A 16,993-nucleotide genomic window follows, 5' to 3' on the forward strand; every position below is an offset into this window, starting at 1 on the left:
TACTTAAATTGGGCAAGCCGAACTTGCTGTTTATATAACCAGGAAAAACAAAATAGAGGGTAGAGAAGAACAACATGTGGTTATTGTTTTTAAAAATCTGGTAAAAGCAAGGGTTATGCTTGATTTTAAGTTCTATAAAATGATGAATGATTTAGAAAGTTTAGTTAGTAAATGGCGCTTTAATGAAGCTATTTGTAAAGTTGTAGAAGAAATGTTGATCTTTACCACCAAGTTACAATAAGCTCTGGTCCTTTTGCTCCCCTTTTTTGATATTTTGATTTGTTGTTTTGCTGACTTTGTAATGATTAAATAAAGTGCTCTCTCTCTCTCGCTCTCTCTCGCTCTCTCTTTTTTTTGTTTTTTGTTTTTTTGTTTTGAATAATTCATGAAAACTATATGATGCCCAATAAGAACTCCCCTCAAGACTCTTAACAAAGTGTTAAATGTTAATTCACAGAAATGATTTTCAAATATCAAGTGATTACAACATAATTCTCTAAAAAACAGTGAAATATAAGATAACACAAGTATATAAAAATACAGAACTGCTTATATCACGAACTGACATGCCTCCTCATTGTGATTATTTACAAATTTTAATCAGTAATCCAATTTGCACCAATCTCAAAATGACACATTGTTCTTGTGAACTCGCTATCTACCTGGTTATTAGCAAGAGCTACATTTGCTTGATGAAAGTGCAGCCAAAAGAAGGCCATCCCCAGGAAAGGAGGGCTGGTCTGGGCTTCCTTTAACACAGCAGGGTCTGGTAATAAACGCTCGGCCTTTTGTTCCCCACACAGTTGGCAGGAGGTTAGCCAACAATACAGCAGCCATAATGCCCTCTCCCAAGGGATGCTGGAGGCTAACACTGATTCTGTTACATTGAGTCGCAGCAAAAAAAAAAGGCTGGGTCATGAACTACTTTTTGAATCACCTCAGCACCGAGCCATTGTTTTGTTCTCACACAAAAAACACCCATTGAATCCGAAAAGCCGTCTGTAATTTAGCTGGTCACATAATTGTGAACGCACACTACAGCGCAAGGTGTCTTTGATGCGTATTGTTTTCCAGACATACTATTTTTAGGTGTATGTGAGTGACAGCTATCTTTGGATCGCTACAGTGGGAGACTGAAAGATCAAAAGGGCTACAGCTGTCTGAACCCCAGCTTGTCCCGCAACCTTAAAGATCACCCGCCGACAAGACCTAAATTGCTGATACAATCTACCCATAGACGGCAGTTCCCTGCTGTAGAGAGAGGCCTGTAGGGCTGTAATCCCAGCAGACCCTCAAATGCCCTGAAAATTAGGCCAGAACTTTAGTCTAGACTCATGAACCTCAGTGGTGTCAGGTTGCCAGACCACCTGAGTTAGCATGTGGCCCTTTTCTCCACACCAGCATGTAATGTGTGCACCTCTGCGGGGAGGTAGGAGAGGAAGGGGTCTCCGGCAAGTGTGCTCAGGTGTTTTAACAGCTGTCGACCCCCTTTAAGCTGCGGGGGTGGTTAAAAGCACTAGGAAGTGAATGCTTGATCAACTCCAGATGTTGGAATAAGGAGCGGGGGGACGACACCTACAGAAGGTAAGACTGAAATGTCAACCCGCCATGTCTCATTCCTGAGTCATGCTGGCATCTTTCTGCCTTTAGCCCGGCAGGTCACTCCCAGAGATACTTATTACTCAGGAAGTATCACAGTACTGTGTAAATCAGGAAATATGGGGTGGAGCTTGAAGATTGAAGCGCATTTCCAAATAAATCCTTACATTACCCACAGATTATGCCGCAAATTCCCCCCTACCTCAGACACCTTTCAAAAACTTTCTTTCCGGTGAAGTTTGCAGGGGGATAAACATTTTGAAAATGGAAACAACTATCCAAAACCCAGACTGGGATCTGCGCCACTGCCACTCTGCTAAATCCCAAAGCATTGAGACACTAGCATACCCACTCAAGGTGCACTCTAAAGCAAGTGCATGGAGGACCCTTCTGTCTTTCTTTCTCTCCTCCTCTGTCTTTCTTTTCCAATCAGTCCTCGGTCAATTTGACTATAGGCTCCAATTAGCAATTGCTTGGTTCTATTATGGGAAAACAATTTGCCACTTAAAACGGGACTTCTCGAAATGCTCGAGCTGTTTTGCTTAGAATAGTTTTAAGAGCACTAGTCGCTTTTAAGAGTCTTGATAGTGCAGCAGAAATAGGGATCGTGTGAGGACATTATCGTATCTGAAATAGAAGTGTCGCTGAAAGGCAGAATGAGTTACAGCTTTTATCTGCAAACGCTCTCTGTACCTCACACACCCATCCTCACGCATACGCACACGCTCGCGCTCTGTGCATTTCCACATTTTACTCCCCTAAACACTGGTCTTGTTTTTCTTCAGCCACAATCCTACATGAGGTCTGTCACACACTCAACACATGTATGTAGGAAGCACTTGCACACCACTTCTTCTGTAAGTTCACACTGTAAGTTCAGTTGTATCAGCTCACCAGCGTCACTTTTCAAAATAGCCTTCACTGTCAGCTTCTGTGGTAAAGGTGTGGAACTGTCATGCCCTCTAAGAACCAAACTATGTAATAGGTGAAGATAAGCAGATTCAAAATGACACTAATGTTAATTTCTCATCCCTGTTTAAACTTATGACACTAAGCATGTTTGTATGCGTAGTTATCTGTTTGTTACAGTATGCATGCAATGAAATATTTGATAAATCTACCTCCTTTGTGATGGGTTTGACTTTCAAGTTAAAAACATGTGTGTCTTCCTTCAGAGCATGTGCACAATGTCAAGGCCAAATATAGTCTGATTAATATGTATACATGCTGGACGGAATGATGAAATGACAATAAACAACAATACAACAATAAAATGACCCAACTTCACAAAAATCAGACGTTACGATTGTAGTCTGACCAAAAAAACAAAACAAAAAAGATTGTGGTCCTACTGAAGAGAACCAATATTGTTTTATAATATGATATGATATATGATATAATAATAACTATGAATTATGAATATAGAACAAATATATGTAAAAAATAATATTTAAAAAATAAATGTAGTTTTTATAGTTTTGTAGTTTTTAAGCCCATTTTCAATTCTAAAATTGTGCTGTCTGTCCTTGAGTGAAATAGAATATTATATTATACTGTATTATATCATATTATGTGCTTGATTTGTATTACCCAAGGACAGACAAAATGTATATTTAAAATAGAGTTGAAAATGCTAAAACAAAACTACATCACTAAATCAAATGAACTGTTTTAATTATTTTTCCATAACAAATTTGAGTTCTAGGTTATATTTTGCAAATTATTCCCAGCTTCCTTGGGGACACCTTTTCATTGGTTCCGAAGCTTTCTCCCATCTTGGTGAGGGAATGCATTTCTCAGCCAGACAAAAAAAGAAAATAAAAATGGAAAAGTATCCTAGATTTTTAGTGGGAAGAACACCAGCCCACCCACATGATGCAGGCTAGGCTGTGCTACACATTAAAGAACAGATTTTGCACAGTTGGGAAATGGGATTTATTCATTTCCCCAGGTGGAAAGAGATATTGTTGCCTTGGCCGTGAAACCATGCAGCTTTTATTAGAACGGTTTAATATTAATCATTCCGTTAGCTGCTGTGAAAAGCAACTTTAGGTTTTGTAGTGTCACGTCCCTTATATACAACAGGACCGGTATTTCCACTTGTGAGATCACCTCTGAAAGATTGAAAAGTTGTTTCCTACACTCATAACCAAAATCTAATGGACCAAGACAAAAAGTGCTTGCAGTGTGTCCAGTAAACACTCAAAGTTTGTTTGTTTAGAGTGTTACTTATTTATATATGTTTGAGGAAGCTTCTATCAGACTCAAACCGTGGACAGTGATCAAAATTTATTTTCGAATCAAGAAAGTCATGGTTTCCTAAAGACAGTTATCACAATGTCAATCTAAAAGTACGGTGAACTTGTTGCTAGTTAAGATCTAATAATAGACAACACAGCTCCACACAAGCACAGTTAATCACCACGTATGAACAGCTGGATTTGCAATATAGACTTCACACAGCACTGAAGAACAGTGAGGCTGCTTATCAGGGACGAGTCAAATAATTAGCTAAACCGTAATGCAATTGTGACTTTGTTACTGTGCAGCAGAGGAAGTATAATAAAGAGGAAGTCTAAAGCTTTCTTAAGGGCGTCTTTAACCAGTAGACAACAACAAACAGGCTTTTAGCTTTTATGAAATGTGTGTGTATATGAAGATGTTCTTACCTGTGTCAATGAACAGATGAGATGAACATCAGCACCGAGGGAGAGAGAGAAAAAAGAAAGAGAGAATTAGTGCATACAGATTTAAAATAATGACCAGGCACATCATTGCAATTAGCATATTAATAATATTATTTACATTCACCGTTTATATATTATTTTATTTTACTTTTTATTTTCAAACATTTATTTTTGTCATTATATAGTGCCTGATAGGCTTCAGTCTACAAATTCACCATATCCAAGACTATATAACATTACTTATTTTGATCTCAGAGGATATTTTACCAAAAATATAACAAGTTTCTCCCTCTCTCACATCATATAAAAATATTTTCTGACAGTTTTGACTCTTGCTCTAGGGAGCATTCAAAACATAATTACTTTTCCTTCAACTGGTTTGAATAGTAACTGTAGACATAAACATATCTTAATGAATGACTTTCTGGTCTAGTGCTCGTATACACAACTAACATGTTTAATTACTGTCTGGTATTGCTTGAATCAATTTGCATTTAACCTAGATTTCCAGTTTGACAGGGATTACACCATGTGATCGGCGTGGTCAATATGAACTAATACAGACTACCTCTACAAACTGACTTCAGCCTATAGCATATTCATAGGATTCATAGTTTTGTCATATTTTGCAATGTTTCCTGCATCATATTACTTAAAGGATCACAAAATAACAAACAAAACAGTAAAGAAAATGCATAATGTTTGAAGTGAAAACTTCACTGAAGTTTAAAGCACTTACAATGTAAAAGAGATAAAAATTAAACTAGAAAAAAAATCTTTATTGATAACATACATCATATGGAGTATATAACTGCAACACTGTTAATCTGTGGGTAATATGCCTTCCCTCAAGCTGTTCATAACAAACCAGGCATAACCCATAACACTATGGTCTCACTAATTCCCATGTCTTAGACATGCAAACAAAAGACCCCAGGAGGGGTCAAGAGGTATGACCCCCACCCTGTCCTAGTGGGTCACCTATTTGTGCTTCCCTGTCTTCTTTCCCACGCCAACCTCATACTCATTAGGGCTCTGCGTAAGGGAGAGTGTCTGCCGGGGCATTAGTTTCAGGTGAACTGGTTGACATGGTGCCCCAGAAGGATTCCTCGATGCGTCTTGACCGCCCACTCCCTCCACCTTCCTCCCTGTCCTGTCCTGTCTCCTGTCTCACCCCACATTGTTTATTTGTTTATTTGCTTCTCCCTGTGTACTTGGTTCCCCTCTGTTTCAGCAGTGAGTGCCATAAACAAACGACTCATCATGTACAGTAACACACACACTTATGACAACCTTAGCAGAAAATATGTCTACTTTTGCATGATCATAGGAAGCCAAGCAAATGCAAAGTGTGTCATCTTAAAGGTCACTGATATCTCATCCAATTCACTTCAGTTCATTTCAGATGAGCCGTGTTTCAAAACAGCCCAGTTCAAATCAATGCAACAGGAAGTTTCCCGCACACTGTAATGGCTCATGTCAGAGGGCCTAATTTAGGACACGGCTGAATCTCCACCCTTGCTCGAGTGTTTTGAAGACGACGTCAGCAGACCTTCTCATTCTTCACAGAGAGGTGCAGTTATCACATAACCTGTGGAAAAGGGTGGGCGCCATCTCGGGTCTTTAATTAAAAGGGAGACTGTAAGCAAACTCATCCTTTTAAATGTTTACAGATGGCCGTGTGTCAACAGCTGATTGCCGTCAGTCGAGTAGCAACAGACAGCTGGAGCACGCTGTTTCGACTGTAGTTATCTTATGTGGTATGACTGTTTTATGCCACTTCCTATATTGAGAAATATTATGAGTGAGTAACTATTTCATACATAAAGCTGCAACTTTTGACCAAAAAAGCTGCTTTCCGGCAAATATTTGTAACCAAGCAGCTACAAAAACATCAGACTATTCTGTGTTAGTCAACTCAGAATCACAATAAGAAAGCAAGTCCAAAGACATTCAGCCCTGCAGTCATGGGAAATAAGTGTGGGGCTGGCTTGGGAACTGTTTATGTGATGGAAACGTGCTGTTGACAGTATGCTTAGCTGAAAGAAAAGAAAATGAAGGTAAAAAGCAGCAACAAGTGAACAAGGGTAAATAGCTTATGTGGACAAATTTATAGATAACATTCACGGTCAGTTGGGAGGTTCCTGGAACGTTTTTAGCTGATGGTTTTTGTTGGCACTGCTAATGTAAACTACTCTTCCTTAAATCAGATGAAATGGGAAATTATTGGCCGGTCCCAAACACATCAGCTGCCCTTACATGACATGGGATTGAAACACAAAAATCCAACTATCGGGACTCAGTGCACAGCGCCCACCGCAAATATGCAGGGATGTACTGTGGTGTATTTTTAGGGAGAACATGGAAAATGAAAATGGTAGTGCTCTCTGTGGCTTCTCAGAGCTCTTCGCCTCCAGGGACAGTAACCACCCATTCTAAGGAAAACAACATGTACAAGTACAATGTTTGAAGCAGTAACTCGTCCAACCTAAAATGAGTTGGCTTTTCAATAACAAATATCTCAGCAAAAAGCAATTCAGTTCCACCTATTTTATTTCTATTATAATACATTATTCTTTCAAGTGAAGAATTTTTGAGTTCATGTCTATCAATGTTCTGTTTTAATCATCTCTCTCATCAGACTGTGATGGATATAAGCCAGTGGACACATACCATTGCAGAGAGAGAAAACTCACATGGAAAAATACATTTACATCCCATCCTCATATCACTTGTATCATTACACTGGCCTTTGATCCTATTGCATCTACTCTCTCTAGGGGAGACATACACAAACAGAAAAGGCTGTTTGTAAGAACCAATGGCATAAGTTTCTGTTTGACTGTATCATGTCTGAAGAAATAAAATTAACAAATCTCGCATTGAGCTCCTGTGCAGTTATTTCAACAGCTCCCTTGGCAAATGAGTCAATCACCGGTCTGAGTAATCATGTTACCTGTGAAATGCATGCATGCCACTTCTATTGGCACAGAACTGCTGAAAAGGAGGCTTAGCTCAGGCAAAACAAACTAGGTGATCGAAAGTCTCGCTGGCTATGATTTTGTTTTGAAGGACCTTAAAGGACCTCATGATCTGATGAACCTTTCACATTTCAGAAATGAAACGGCCTTAAGAATGACTAAGCAACATGGTAGGTCTTTTGGTTCTGACTCTGCAGAAAGCACTGTGCGATATGCTAGGTGCTGTTGGGAATTAAAGCGCACCTTCTTTTTCTCACCCTGGCGGTTTACACCGCGTTTGCGGGGAACAATCCGTCTCACGGGAGCTCACAACATCCTGAAGCACCTTGTCAGATGCCGCCTGACCTAGTCGCTCCACACAGCACCCCAGGGGAGAGAAATAAAAAAGAACGAAACAATGACTGAGGGGTTGTGTGCAGCCAAGAGGAGAAATGAGGGGAGGAGGGGAGGTGACAGCGACAGGGAAAGAGAATGGGAACGCTCCGATGCTAAGCCCACCGCTCTACCATTTCCTCCCCCTCTGCATACACACACACACACACACAGCCAGGCCATTGTACACCCAGGAGGCTTTGCAGATAAATGGCCGCATGTTAACCACATTTGACGTGCTGCACAAAAGGGGACACCGCAGGTCCCATGACGCAACCTGCAACAACTGAAACCCACCGCCCCCCTGCTTCCTCACCTCACCTCCTCCTCCTGCTTTGCCCATCCTAACGGAGAGGAAAAAAAGACATGAGGTGCACTGATTGGGTGAGGCTGGGACGTCAAGTGCAGAGAGAGGCAAGACAATTTGTCGCTAGGCTGTAAAGACTCCTCAGCATTATGCCTGACTGGGCTTTTTGACCCAATGCCATGTCAGAGCAGTAACAGTCCCTGAAACTGAAAACAAACAAACAAAAAAACAAACAAGAAAGTTATTTGGAATACTTTCTTTTCTGTATGTTTCCAAAAATCATCATTGACTTTGTTGGGAAAAAATTATAATGATAATTGTAAATAATAAGGTTAATACGTTTTGTTAACCTTAACAAATCTAAAGGAGTGTTTCAAAGCTAGCGAAATGTAGTTTAGCCTAACAAGATCACTGGACCTTGGTTAACTAAATACTCCATAGGTATGATGAATTTACTGTCATCTTAGAGATTGATGGAACTTTCGAGCCCCCTATGTGTCTGAATGAAGCGCATTTGTGATGACAGGCCTGCAAACAGGCCGTTACGGAGCGGAAAACTTTACTTTGAGCATTTGCCATGGACCTCTCTTCCTTTGGAGCCCATTCAGGTACAAAAAGTGACCTCTGAGCACCAGAGCATGGGAGCCAGCCTTCACTTTCACTCTTGCACCCACTCTCACAAGTACGGAGCCAAAAGAAAAAGTGTGTGATTGTGTGTGTGTGTGTGGGGGGGGGGGTTCGCTTTGCAGCGCCTTTTTTTTTTTACAAAAAAGGTGTCCTGTTTTCTAATACAACGTGACAAAAGAGGAATTTCCAATACTAGATACATCACATCCAAACTGAAGACATTGTGAAACTGAGAAAATAACCTCTGAGCCATCAATAAGTATTCCTCACAAAACTTGTAATAACTCGCTGTCTCACACCTCAAACCTCAACACAAGTATCACTATCCTTGCCTCCCTGCATGTTTGCACAAAAGCTGGTGTGTGAAGTGAATCAGCAGGCGGTGCCACCCTCGCATTACAAATGGCTTGTTCAGTTATCTCGCCAAAGAGGCCGCCGCTGGTAATAACGAGGCATGGCCCATTGTAAAACTTGAAAAGCTGATGGCATTAAGACCTGTGATTTTGCCAGCCTGAAAAGGTGGGTTCAGTTGTACCATCTGGATCTGTCGCACACATGGCAATTCAATCCCACTACTGCCTAGCAATTGGACAATTAAGGCCTGACATCATTCAGTTACAGTAGACCCTCAGAGCACCCTGTACATCAATATAAGGGAGTCTGCCATCATTCAGTCAGGTAATTGACAAATTCAGCACTTCACAGCCAAGGTCAAGTAGAAACAGACCAAACCCTGCTCACTTTTCTTTTTTAATTCTCAAATCTAAAAATATGACTAAAATTGCACACTCTCTCTTACATAAACTTTACTTCACACACATCTGAACAGCTCTATCATGAATAAATGCACTGGTTGAAGTGTGTAAAAGAGCTAGTCTGTGCTAGCATCTCATTAGTAGTGACCCGAGGTTGCTTTGTCGGGGCCATCAGATCCAATCCTCCTGAGTGCTAGCGCTTACACTAAGGAAGAGAATCATTTAGCCCAGGAATGTAAAGCACAGGACATCCTCCCTGATAAGAAGCAGGCATGCCTTGCCCGAGGTTGTGGGCCAGGAGTTATCGACTTGAAAGGCAGCAAGTCAGCACTACACTCAGGCCTTGGCTTCTGTGAGCGGAGAGTCTCCTCATTACTTTAATTGCTAGACCTGCAACCCTCAAAAAATGTTGTGCCCTATAATCTCAGACAAGAGCCCTGCTGGTGGACAGTTGAAGGAGCAGTAAAACGGAAAAGGCAGAGCTCAGTGACTGCTTTCAAAACCTCACCTCAGATAATGATAAGACACGGCAGATTCAAGGAATGACGGGGAGTGAGGTGCTACAAACGCAGCCTGTCTGTTAAACAGGAGGCATAGAAGAATTGCTGTCAGGAGTAATTCCTCAGTACATTTCATTTCCTGAGGTAGCAGGTTGACATTTGCTTATGACAGTGCCTGCAGCCCCTCTGTCCCAAGCAAGTGCTGGGAATAGCACATACCACCCTTTCACACTTTGGAATCCACATCTGTGTCATAGGAAGATGTCAGAGCCCAATGCCAGTCCTTTTACTTTCACTTTTATGTTGCAAATGGATGACTGAATAAGTATATGTTTAGATAACAAGACTGATGTAGTTACAGCTATTGGCCCTTCCAACATAGACGTGCATGTTTAGTTCTCAGAGCAGTGCCTGTGACTGTGGATCAGAATGAAAGAGGCCATTACACTCAAGCTAATCTCTGAGAGCAATATATTCCAATTACTTAACCACCGTATCACAGGCCAACATCTCCACCCTCATCACAGCAAAGGGAAGATATGCGTCGACAGATGCAGCCTGTGTTTTCCTAGCAGCTCGGTGAGGGGAAACCTTCAAACACAGATGACTGGCAGCAAGGCCGCAGCCCATGGACACAGACTCTTTGGGTCTGTAATATAGATCTGGCATTAGGGCGGGAGCATTGTCAACAGAGTGGGCTTTAAGAGGCATTCACCCATAAATGGGAGGTCTGGGTCCACAGATGTCATGACACCTTAATCCACCGATCCGTTATTGATTGTTTCATGTGTCTGTGACCTTGCCGGAGGTGTTCCACTAATCAAACGGAACATGTCCATGTGAGTGCGTACGGTGTACGTGTGTGGTTTGTGAGAGAGCATCCATATGTGTAGGCGAACATAAGTCAGACTTGAGGGAACAATTAACCATGATTCCAAACTGTCAAGAAAAGGTGAAAAATAGAGGGGTTAAATGCATGAAAAACAACTTTTATCAGAAGCTTATCAATTTTTATGCAAGTTCCATTCAACAACAACACACACACATCCCAGTTGAGCTTAACCTTAGTCCCATTCATTATCACCAGGACTGTTGTTTCTGCTGCCTGCAGTGACATACCTCATTATTGACCTTGGTAAATCCTCGCTGTTTAGGCTAACGGCAATTCGGCGCCACAAAATGTCACAGCGCTACTCTGCACTCACTCATGAAGAAAATGTGCACATGGTTAGTTAGCGGGAAGACGGACAACAAACTCTGTCAGTCACCTTGAACCGCAAACATACACGTTCACGGCTGAGCACCTTGAACAACAACAGATAACTTGTAAAGTACAGCCTCTGACTACGGAAACATTACACACTATCTTGATCACCATGGCCGGTGTGGGTGTTTTTGGCAGTCTTAGGCCAACTACCCACACCCAATGTAGCGATGGACTGCATAAAACAAAAGCTGTGGCATTCAAAGCTGTATCATCTAGTAGAGAGTGGGAGAGCAAGAGAAAAGAGGAGGGAACAGACTCACTACTGTGAATTGCCCTTTCCGGTTAGTCACAAGTGACACAGGACTAACGAAGCCTCCGTTGGTGTTCTCCTGTCCCTCTTAGCGGTGACAGATGTTAGGAGAACATAGTCAGATAAAGCTCTCTGCATTAGCTTGGAGAGAAAAAAAATGGGGGGTGGCCTTAACTTGGAATAAAAACACCATAGTTATTCCACGGTTAGACAGTTTCCTGCCACAAAGTATATAGGAATCTAAGCATCTCCTAGCAAATATTAAAAAATATCACAAGCTTTTGCTGGAGCACTTTAAATTGGCATGTACCAATGCACTTTTTGTGGATGCTTCCGAGACACCTCCTCTACCTAGAACCATCTAAGCTCTCGCGTCCAGAGAAGAAGTTTGAGGCACACAATGGGGGCACATCTCTACACTAATGTATGTTCCCTTGTCTTTGGCAGATAGCAGACTGCTTTAGCTTTAACCAGCCTCCCTGGGCCACCAGCATACAGCTTAATGCGATAATACGGCCGCCCGGTGAAGCATTAGGCCTTCTGCACCCCAGCAAACAAAGGACCCCCTCTTTGCAAGCAGGGTCTGTCCCCTCCCCAGTGTCCATAGGTGTTTGCTGAAGTAAATCGGCCTAAATCCTGCACAGCTTGGCCCAGCTGAAAGGGGAGGGGACTTGAATGAAGGTGTACAGATAATCTCCTTTTCTTACAAACAAAAAAAAGTCGAGGGGGGAGGGAGCGAAACAGATAAAATTAAGAATTCATATCACATGGTGCATTTGAGTATTCTTACGTTCCCTCTCTCTCTCTCGGTATGCCTGTGGATTTGCATTTGTGATCCCTGACCTATTGAGGTACAGGGGGAAAAGCGAATGAAAGACTAACACAATAATGGATGTCTTGTCTGTCAGTGAAAAGGCACAGGCGTTTGGCCCCTGACTGGATGTTTTGTCTCACTTTTGTGAAAGCGATGGACTGCTAGAAAGTGTCGGTCCTGAGAGTGGCATCTGTCCCGCCACCCATACAAATCCACGGATCTCTAAAGACCAACATCTCGTTTCTCTTATCTCTATATCTGGGTCGTTGGCTTATCTTGAATATGGCAGATGTATGGCAACTTTAGGGGTGGGGGAAACAAAATATAACCAACGGAAACTAGTCAAAATGAGCGAGCTAAAACTGAGCGTGTGATTTTGCTACAAAGTGACAACATAAACAACTAACACCTAACGTCTGTCGCAGCACTTTAAAAATGGATTCTGCATGGTCTCAAGCACTTGTGATATTTCTTTTGAGTCAGTAAAACAATCTGTTGCTAACCCCTCCATTCAACTGGCCCCCAGCTCCTCTCCAATATATACACACTAACTAACTTGTTTTCTCTCACTCAATTCTTACTAACCTTATCAGTGTCTCTCTTTTTTATTTTTTTATTTTTTGTCTCTCAAAGTCCCTCCCTATTTTCTCTCTCTCGTCTGCTATTTGGTCGTTAATATTTCCAGACTGGCATCCAGTAATATTATCTAGCCATTAGTGAGGACCCCATCTCTCAGCTGGGGCAGTTGACCAGCGTGGGTAGCGTAACCAAGGAAGTTTAACAATCGCAAAGAGGCAACAAAGTTATGTCACTCTACCTCTATACCTCTAGCTCTAGATCATAATTTCCACCTTTTTTCTCCTCACTTGGTCGCTCTTGCTCTCCCTTTCTCCTTTCTCTCTTGCACTCTTTTCATCTCTGGCTTTGGGATGCTGAAAGCGAGAGAGTGGCCTGGCAGCAGTGAAAGGGCTGAATTGTGATTAAGAAGGAGGAGAGGAGCTCCTTTTCTTTGTTCTGCCCTCGGGGGTGTTTACTGAGGGGGTGTGTGGTGGAGGAGGGAGAGAGGGAGTGAGGGAGGGAAAACATAGAGAGAGAGAGAGATAGAGAGACAGAGAGAAGGAAAGGGGGTTGCTGAAACATGGCATAGCAGATATGAAAGGCATTCAGGTCAGCACAGATGATGGTACTGCTGGAGAGCTACTTGAGATTGATGTGTACATGTGTTTTAGAGAGTGAGGCCTCTATTTGTAAATGTGTGAATAATTAATTGTGAGAATGTATTAATTCTTTTTTTTTTTCTTCTTTTTTTTGGAAAAGACGTATTTAGTAGGAAGTGGTTAAAGAAGGAGGGTGAAAGGTACCTGCCGCAGCTGCATTCACAATGGCCCGGTTGTGCGCTATACGTGCCAAAGACAGTACACTAGACACCCTGGTACTGCTGATTATAAGAGCATGCCAATGAGATGCCCCAATGACAAGCCATTGTCTTGGCGCTTTGTCTCAGTGAACCTGCTAGCCTCTTTATGCCATCCAAACAAATATTACACAATGTTCCTTTCATAGAAACAAGTGATTTAATCTGTTAACTGCTGTGACTCAATGCAGTGACTTCTCACAAAGGCTTCTGATCATTTGTATTAGTAGCTCTAGCATCGGTTTCTTAACAAGTCAAAAAACAAGAATGAATCACAAATAAATGTTAAAGTGAGAGCTATAGTACACATCATAGAAAAAGTATGCCTAATAACAGGAAAAACCTGAGAAAAATTAAAAACCAATGCAGCTGAGCATCACAACAAGCTTACAGCGATCTGTCATTAAAGAGAAATCGACACACAACAACAGAACCATGACAATCTCTAGAATGCTGCAACTTTATAGTCTTGTGCCTCTGACAGTTTTGTCAAGCTGGCCCTCACAGCTGGATGTGACGTGCTGTGAAAAAAAGGGGGAGGTTGGGGGTGTGGGAGGGTAAATGACAACCACAACACAACTGCAGCCAGAGAGTGGATCAAGTTTCACATAGGGCCTAATGTGACCTCCCATTGGGCCCTCGAAACAGCGGGGTGGGGCCGCGCTGTGAGAGAAGAGGACCTGAACTACAAACTATAAAAAAATACATTTGGATTCATTATTTAACGAATCTGTCATTTCAGTATTCAGGACTTTACTTAATTAAATTAGGTAAAATGTGTATTTTTTTTTTTATAATTACTTTACTGCGTTAATGAGTCAATAAAGTAAACAAACGAATTTATACATTCTGTAATAAATTGTAATGGATCATTTAAAATAATAATAATAAAGTCTGCTGAATAATTTTACGTAATTGAATGTAGACTTAAAAGCGCAGTTTTTCAACTGATAAGTATACAACTGGTCAATATCATTAATATGTGTGTTTTACTTCTATTCTTTTTAATATAACGGCCTGTTAAGACGATTCAAAACATTTTACTCAACTCACGTCCCATATAAGACTCGTTTCAAAGTCATCGCTCGGTATGTATTATTTATCTAATCCTCTACTTTTTCTCCTCAAACATTTTCTGTCATTAAAATGAAGATAGTGTCTCCAAAAGTTAAATAAGTGAGCAATAATGTATTCCCCTAGCAAATGTGTTCAAACAACAGCTGAAAATAATCATAAACTCAACATGACGCTTTTCTGTTTCAATCCGAGATCAAAAGAATTTCCGATTGACCGCTTCATTCATTTTTGCCCCTATTCAAAAATAAGTTTCAACCCATCGACTTTATTTAGAGTCATACACTCCGCGACACGCTGCATTGATTTTTATAAAATCAATAGATCGCATTTAATAAAGTATCGAGGTCAAACATAGCTAACAGAGTCCGGGAAAATGTGTAAATGCTACTCCAAAAATAACCAAAGCAATATTTGCATGCATTTACAAAAATAAATAAATAAATAAAAATACAGATTGAACAACATAATTAGAAGTGTTTTAAAAATCTTACGCGCTGTTCCGATTAAAATTAATCTTTTCCTCTTACAAAAAAAAAACGTGTTATCAATAAAAGAAGGACATGACAGCGTGAGTGATAGCCTGAAGATGTTTGAAGATGAGTTTGTTTGTCTTTGTGTCTAAAATGCTCCTCAGGCCAGTACTATGGTAGGCTACCAGGACTTTTCTTTTCGTCTTTTTTCCTTAGGATTTCAACAAAAACATTAGTCACTTAAATTTGCTTCAATTATGCCTTCAACACAAACCAAAAGTCATGTGTTCAATAAGTCATAACACTTGTGACTATTTATAAATTAAGATAGTGACGAAAAGTGTCCCAGCACATAACTTCACTCATTTACAACTTCAGCAAATACAGAAGACTATAACAGGTATAACTAAAACTGTTACAAATCACATACAACACTCAAAACAACTTTCTTAAGCATTTAAAGGTATTTTAGAACCGTGTTGTGTCCAGCGAAAGACACGCGAGCGCGCACGCACGCACTCTCACACACACACACACACACATAACGGTTTTGTGCTGTGAGATAATAGACGCTCACATCTGAACTCTCCCTCTAACTCTTACTCTGCTACAACTTAAACATTTCCACGGCAATGAAAACGGTTTAAACACTTTAAACCAGTGCACTTATACCTTAAGCACACAAGATAATAGTTTACACTCTTGCTGAGTTTTCCGCACTCTTCTGTACAAGCGCTTAAGTTGACAACGCACAATCTCACCCAAATCCAACTGTTTTAAAGACGCGAGAACAAGCCGGAGTTCAGTTTTTCGCCATAAGTCACTTTCTTACCGTTCTTTCTCCTCGGGTTGGCCTGTTTTCTCCTTTTACACCGGGGACCCTCCGCCATGATCTCCTGCTTCATTGATAAGAGTGGGTCAGATGGCAGCAGTCCGCATGGGCTCCGCTCCTTCATCCAAGATCTAGCAACCAACACACACACGGCAACAATTGGACTCTCAGGGCAAGAAGGAGGATGTGTGTCGCTCACAGGAGAGCAAATGATATTTGGGCGGTAGAGTGACTGAAAAGTCCGAATGAAGTTATCCAGGAGGGTTTGTTTAGAGGGACCGTGAGCGTCCTGCGCGTCGTCTGATCTTTTGAAGTGTGTGTGTGTGTGTGTGTGTGTGTGTGATCGGACAGCAGCGCGTGAGTGCGCCAATGAAGGGGGACGGACACACCTACACCTTCAAGTCACCATAAAGCATGTGCTGTGCGTATAGAGATTTTAACAGAATGAGCAGCAATGAAAGTTTTCGGGAACTTGTATTTAGTGGAAATGTTTTATGTAGTTTGATATTTTTCTCCCTCTATCAGCTTTAATTTACAGTTATCTAATCTCGTGGGCTACTTTCTTTGTGAGTCTGATAGATGTAAATATTGGCTTCGTGATTTCTGTTGCCTGACTTACACTGACCACATTTCATTTAGTACATTTACTTTTGCTCGGGATTGTCATTAAAAACTCGTTAGTTTATATTTTGAAATACTAAGAGAAACGGTATTAAGAATTGTTTGCTTATATTTACCTTTTAAAATGTGTATATTTTTTAGAAAATAAAAAAGCACGAAAAGGGTCCAAAACATTAGCTACGTGTGGCATTTGTGTACACTTCTCTAATAACTGCTTATAATATATCTGAAACCTGTAATTGTCAGATTATCATAATGTAAAAAAAGCTGCAGCATTGTGCAGGCGAATAACACGCGGAATCCAAGCATGATAAACAAACAAATAAAAATGCTACATTACCCTTTCATCACAGCAAAAGTAAGTCTTGGAAAATTTGTGGATTCTGATGACAAAAATGCAAAATGTTTTTTTTTTTTTTT

General features: G+C 40.9%; 1 protein-coding gene across 5 annotated transcripts in view; it reads right to left on the minus strand.

The window, feature by feature from the left end:
* LOC107711399 (zinc finger E-box-binding homeobox 2-like) overlaps window positions 1–16,993 on the minus strand; it is a 53,277-nt gene that overhangs the window by 35,400 nt on the left and 884 nt on the right. For 4 of the 5 annotated variants that reach the window (XM_016516388.1, XM_016516389.1, XM_016516390.1 and 1 more), the window contains exon 2: window positions 15,953–16,083. In XM_016516388.1, the coding sequence (XP_016371874.1) occupies window positions 15,953–16,076 (124 nt within the window). In that variant the 5' untranslated portion in view covers window positions 16,077–16,083. Of the gene's footprint in view, window positions 1–15,952; window positions 16,793–16,993 lie in introns of those variants that run through there. The other variant, XM_016516387.1, reaches the window with a different exon arrangement.

The sequence above is a fragment of the Sinocyclocheilus rhinocerous genome, unplaced genomic scaffold, assembly GCF_001515625.1.
Source record: "Sinocyclocheilus rhinocerous isolate Xijiao unplaced genomic scaffold, SAMN03320098_v1.1 scaffold388, whole genome shotgun sequence".
Classification (NCBI taxonomy): Eukaryota; Metazoa; Chordata; class Actinopteri; order Cypriniformes; family Cyprinidae; genus Sinocyclocheilus; species Sinocyclocheilus rhinocerous.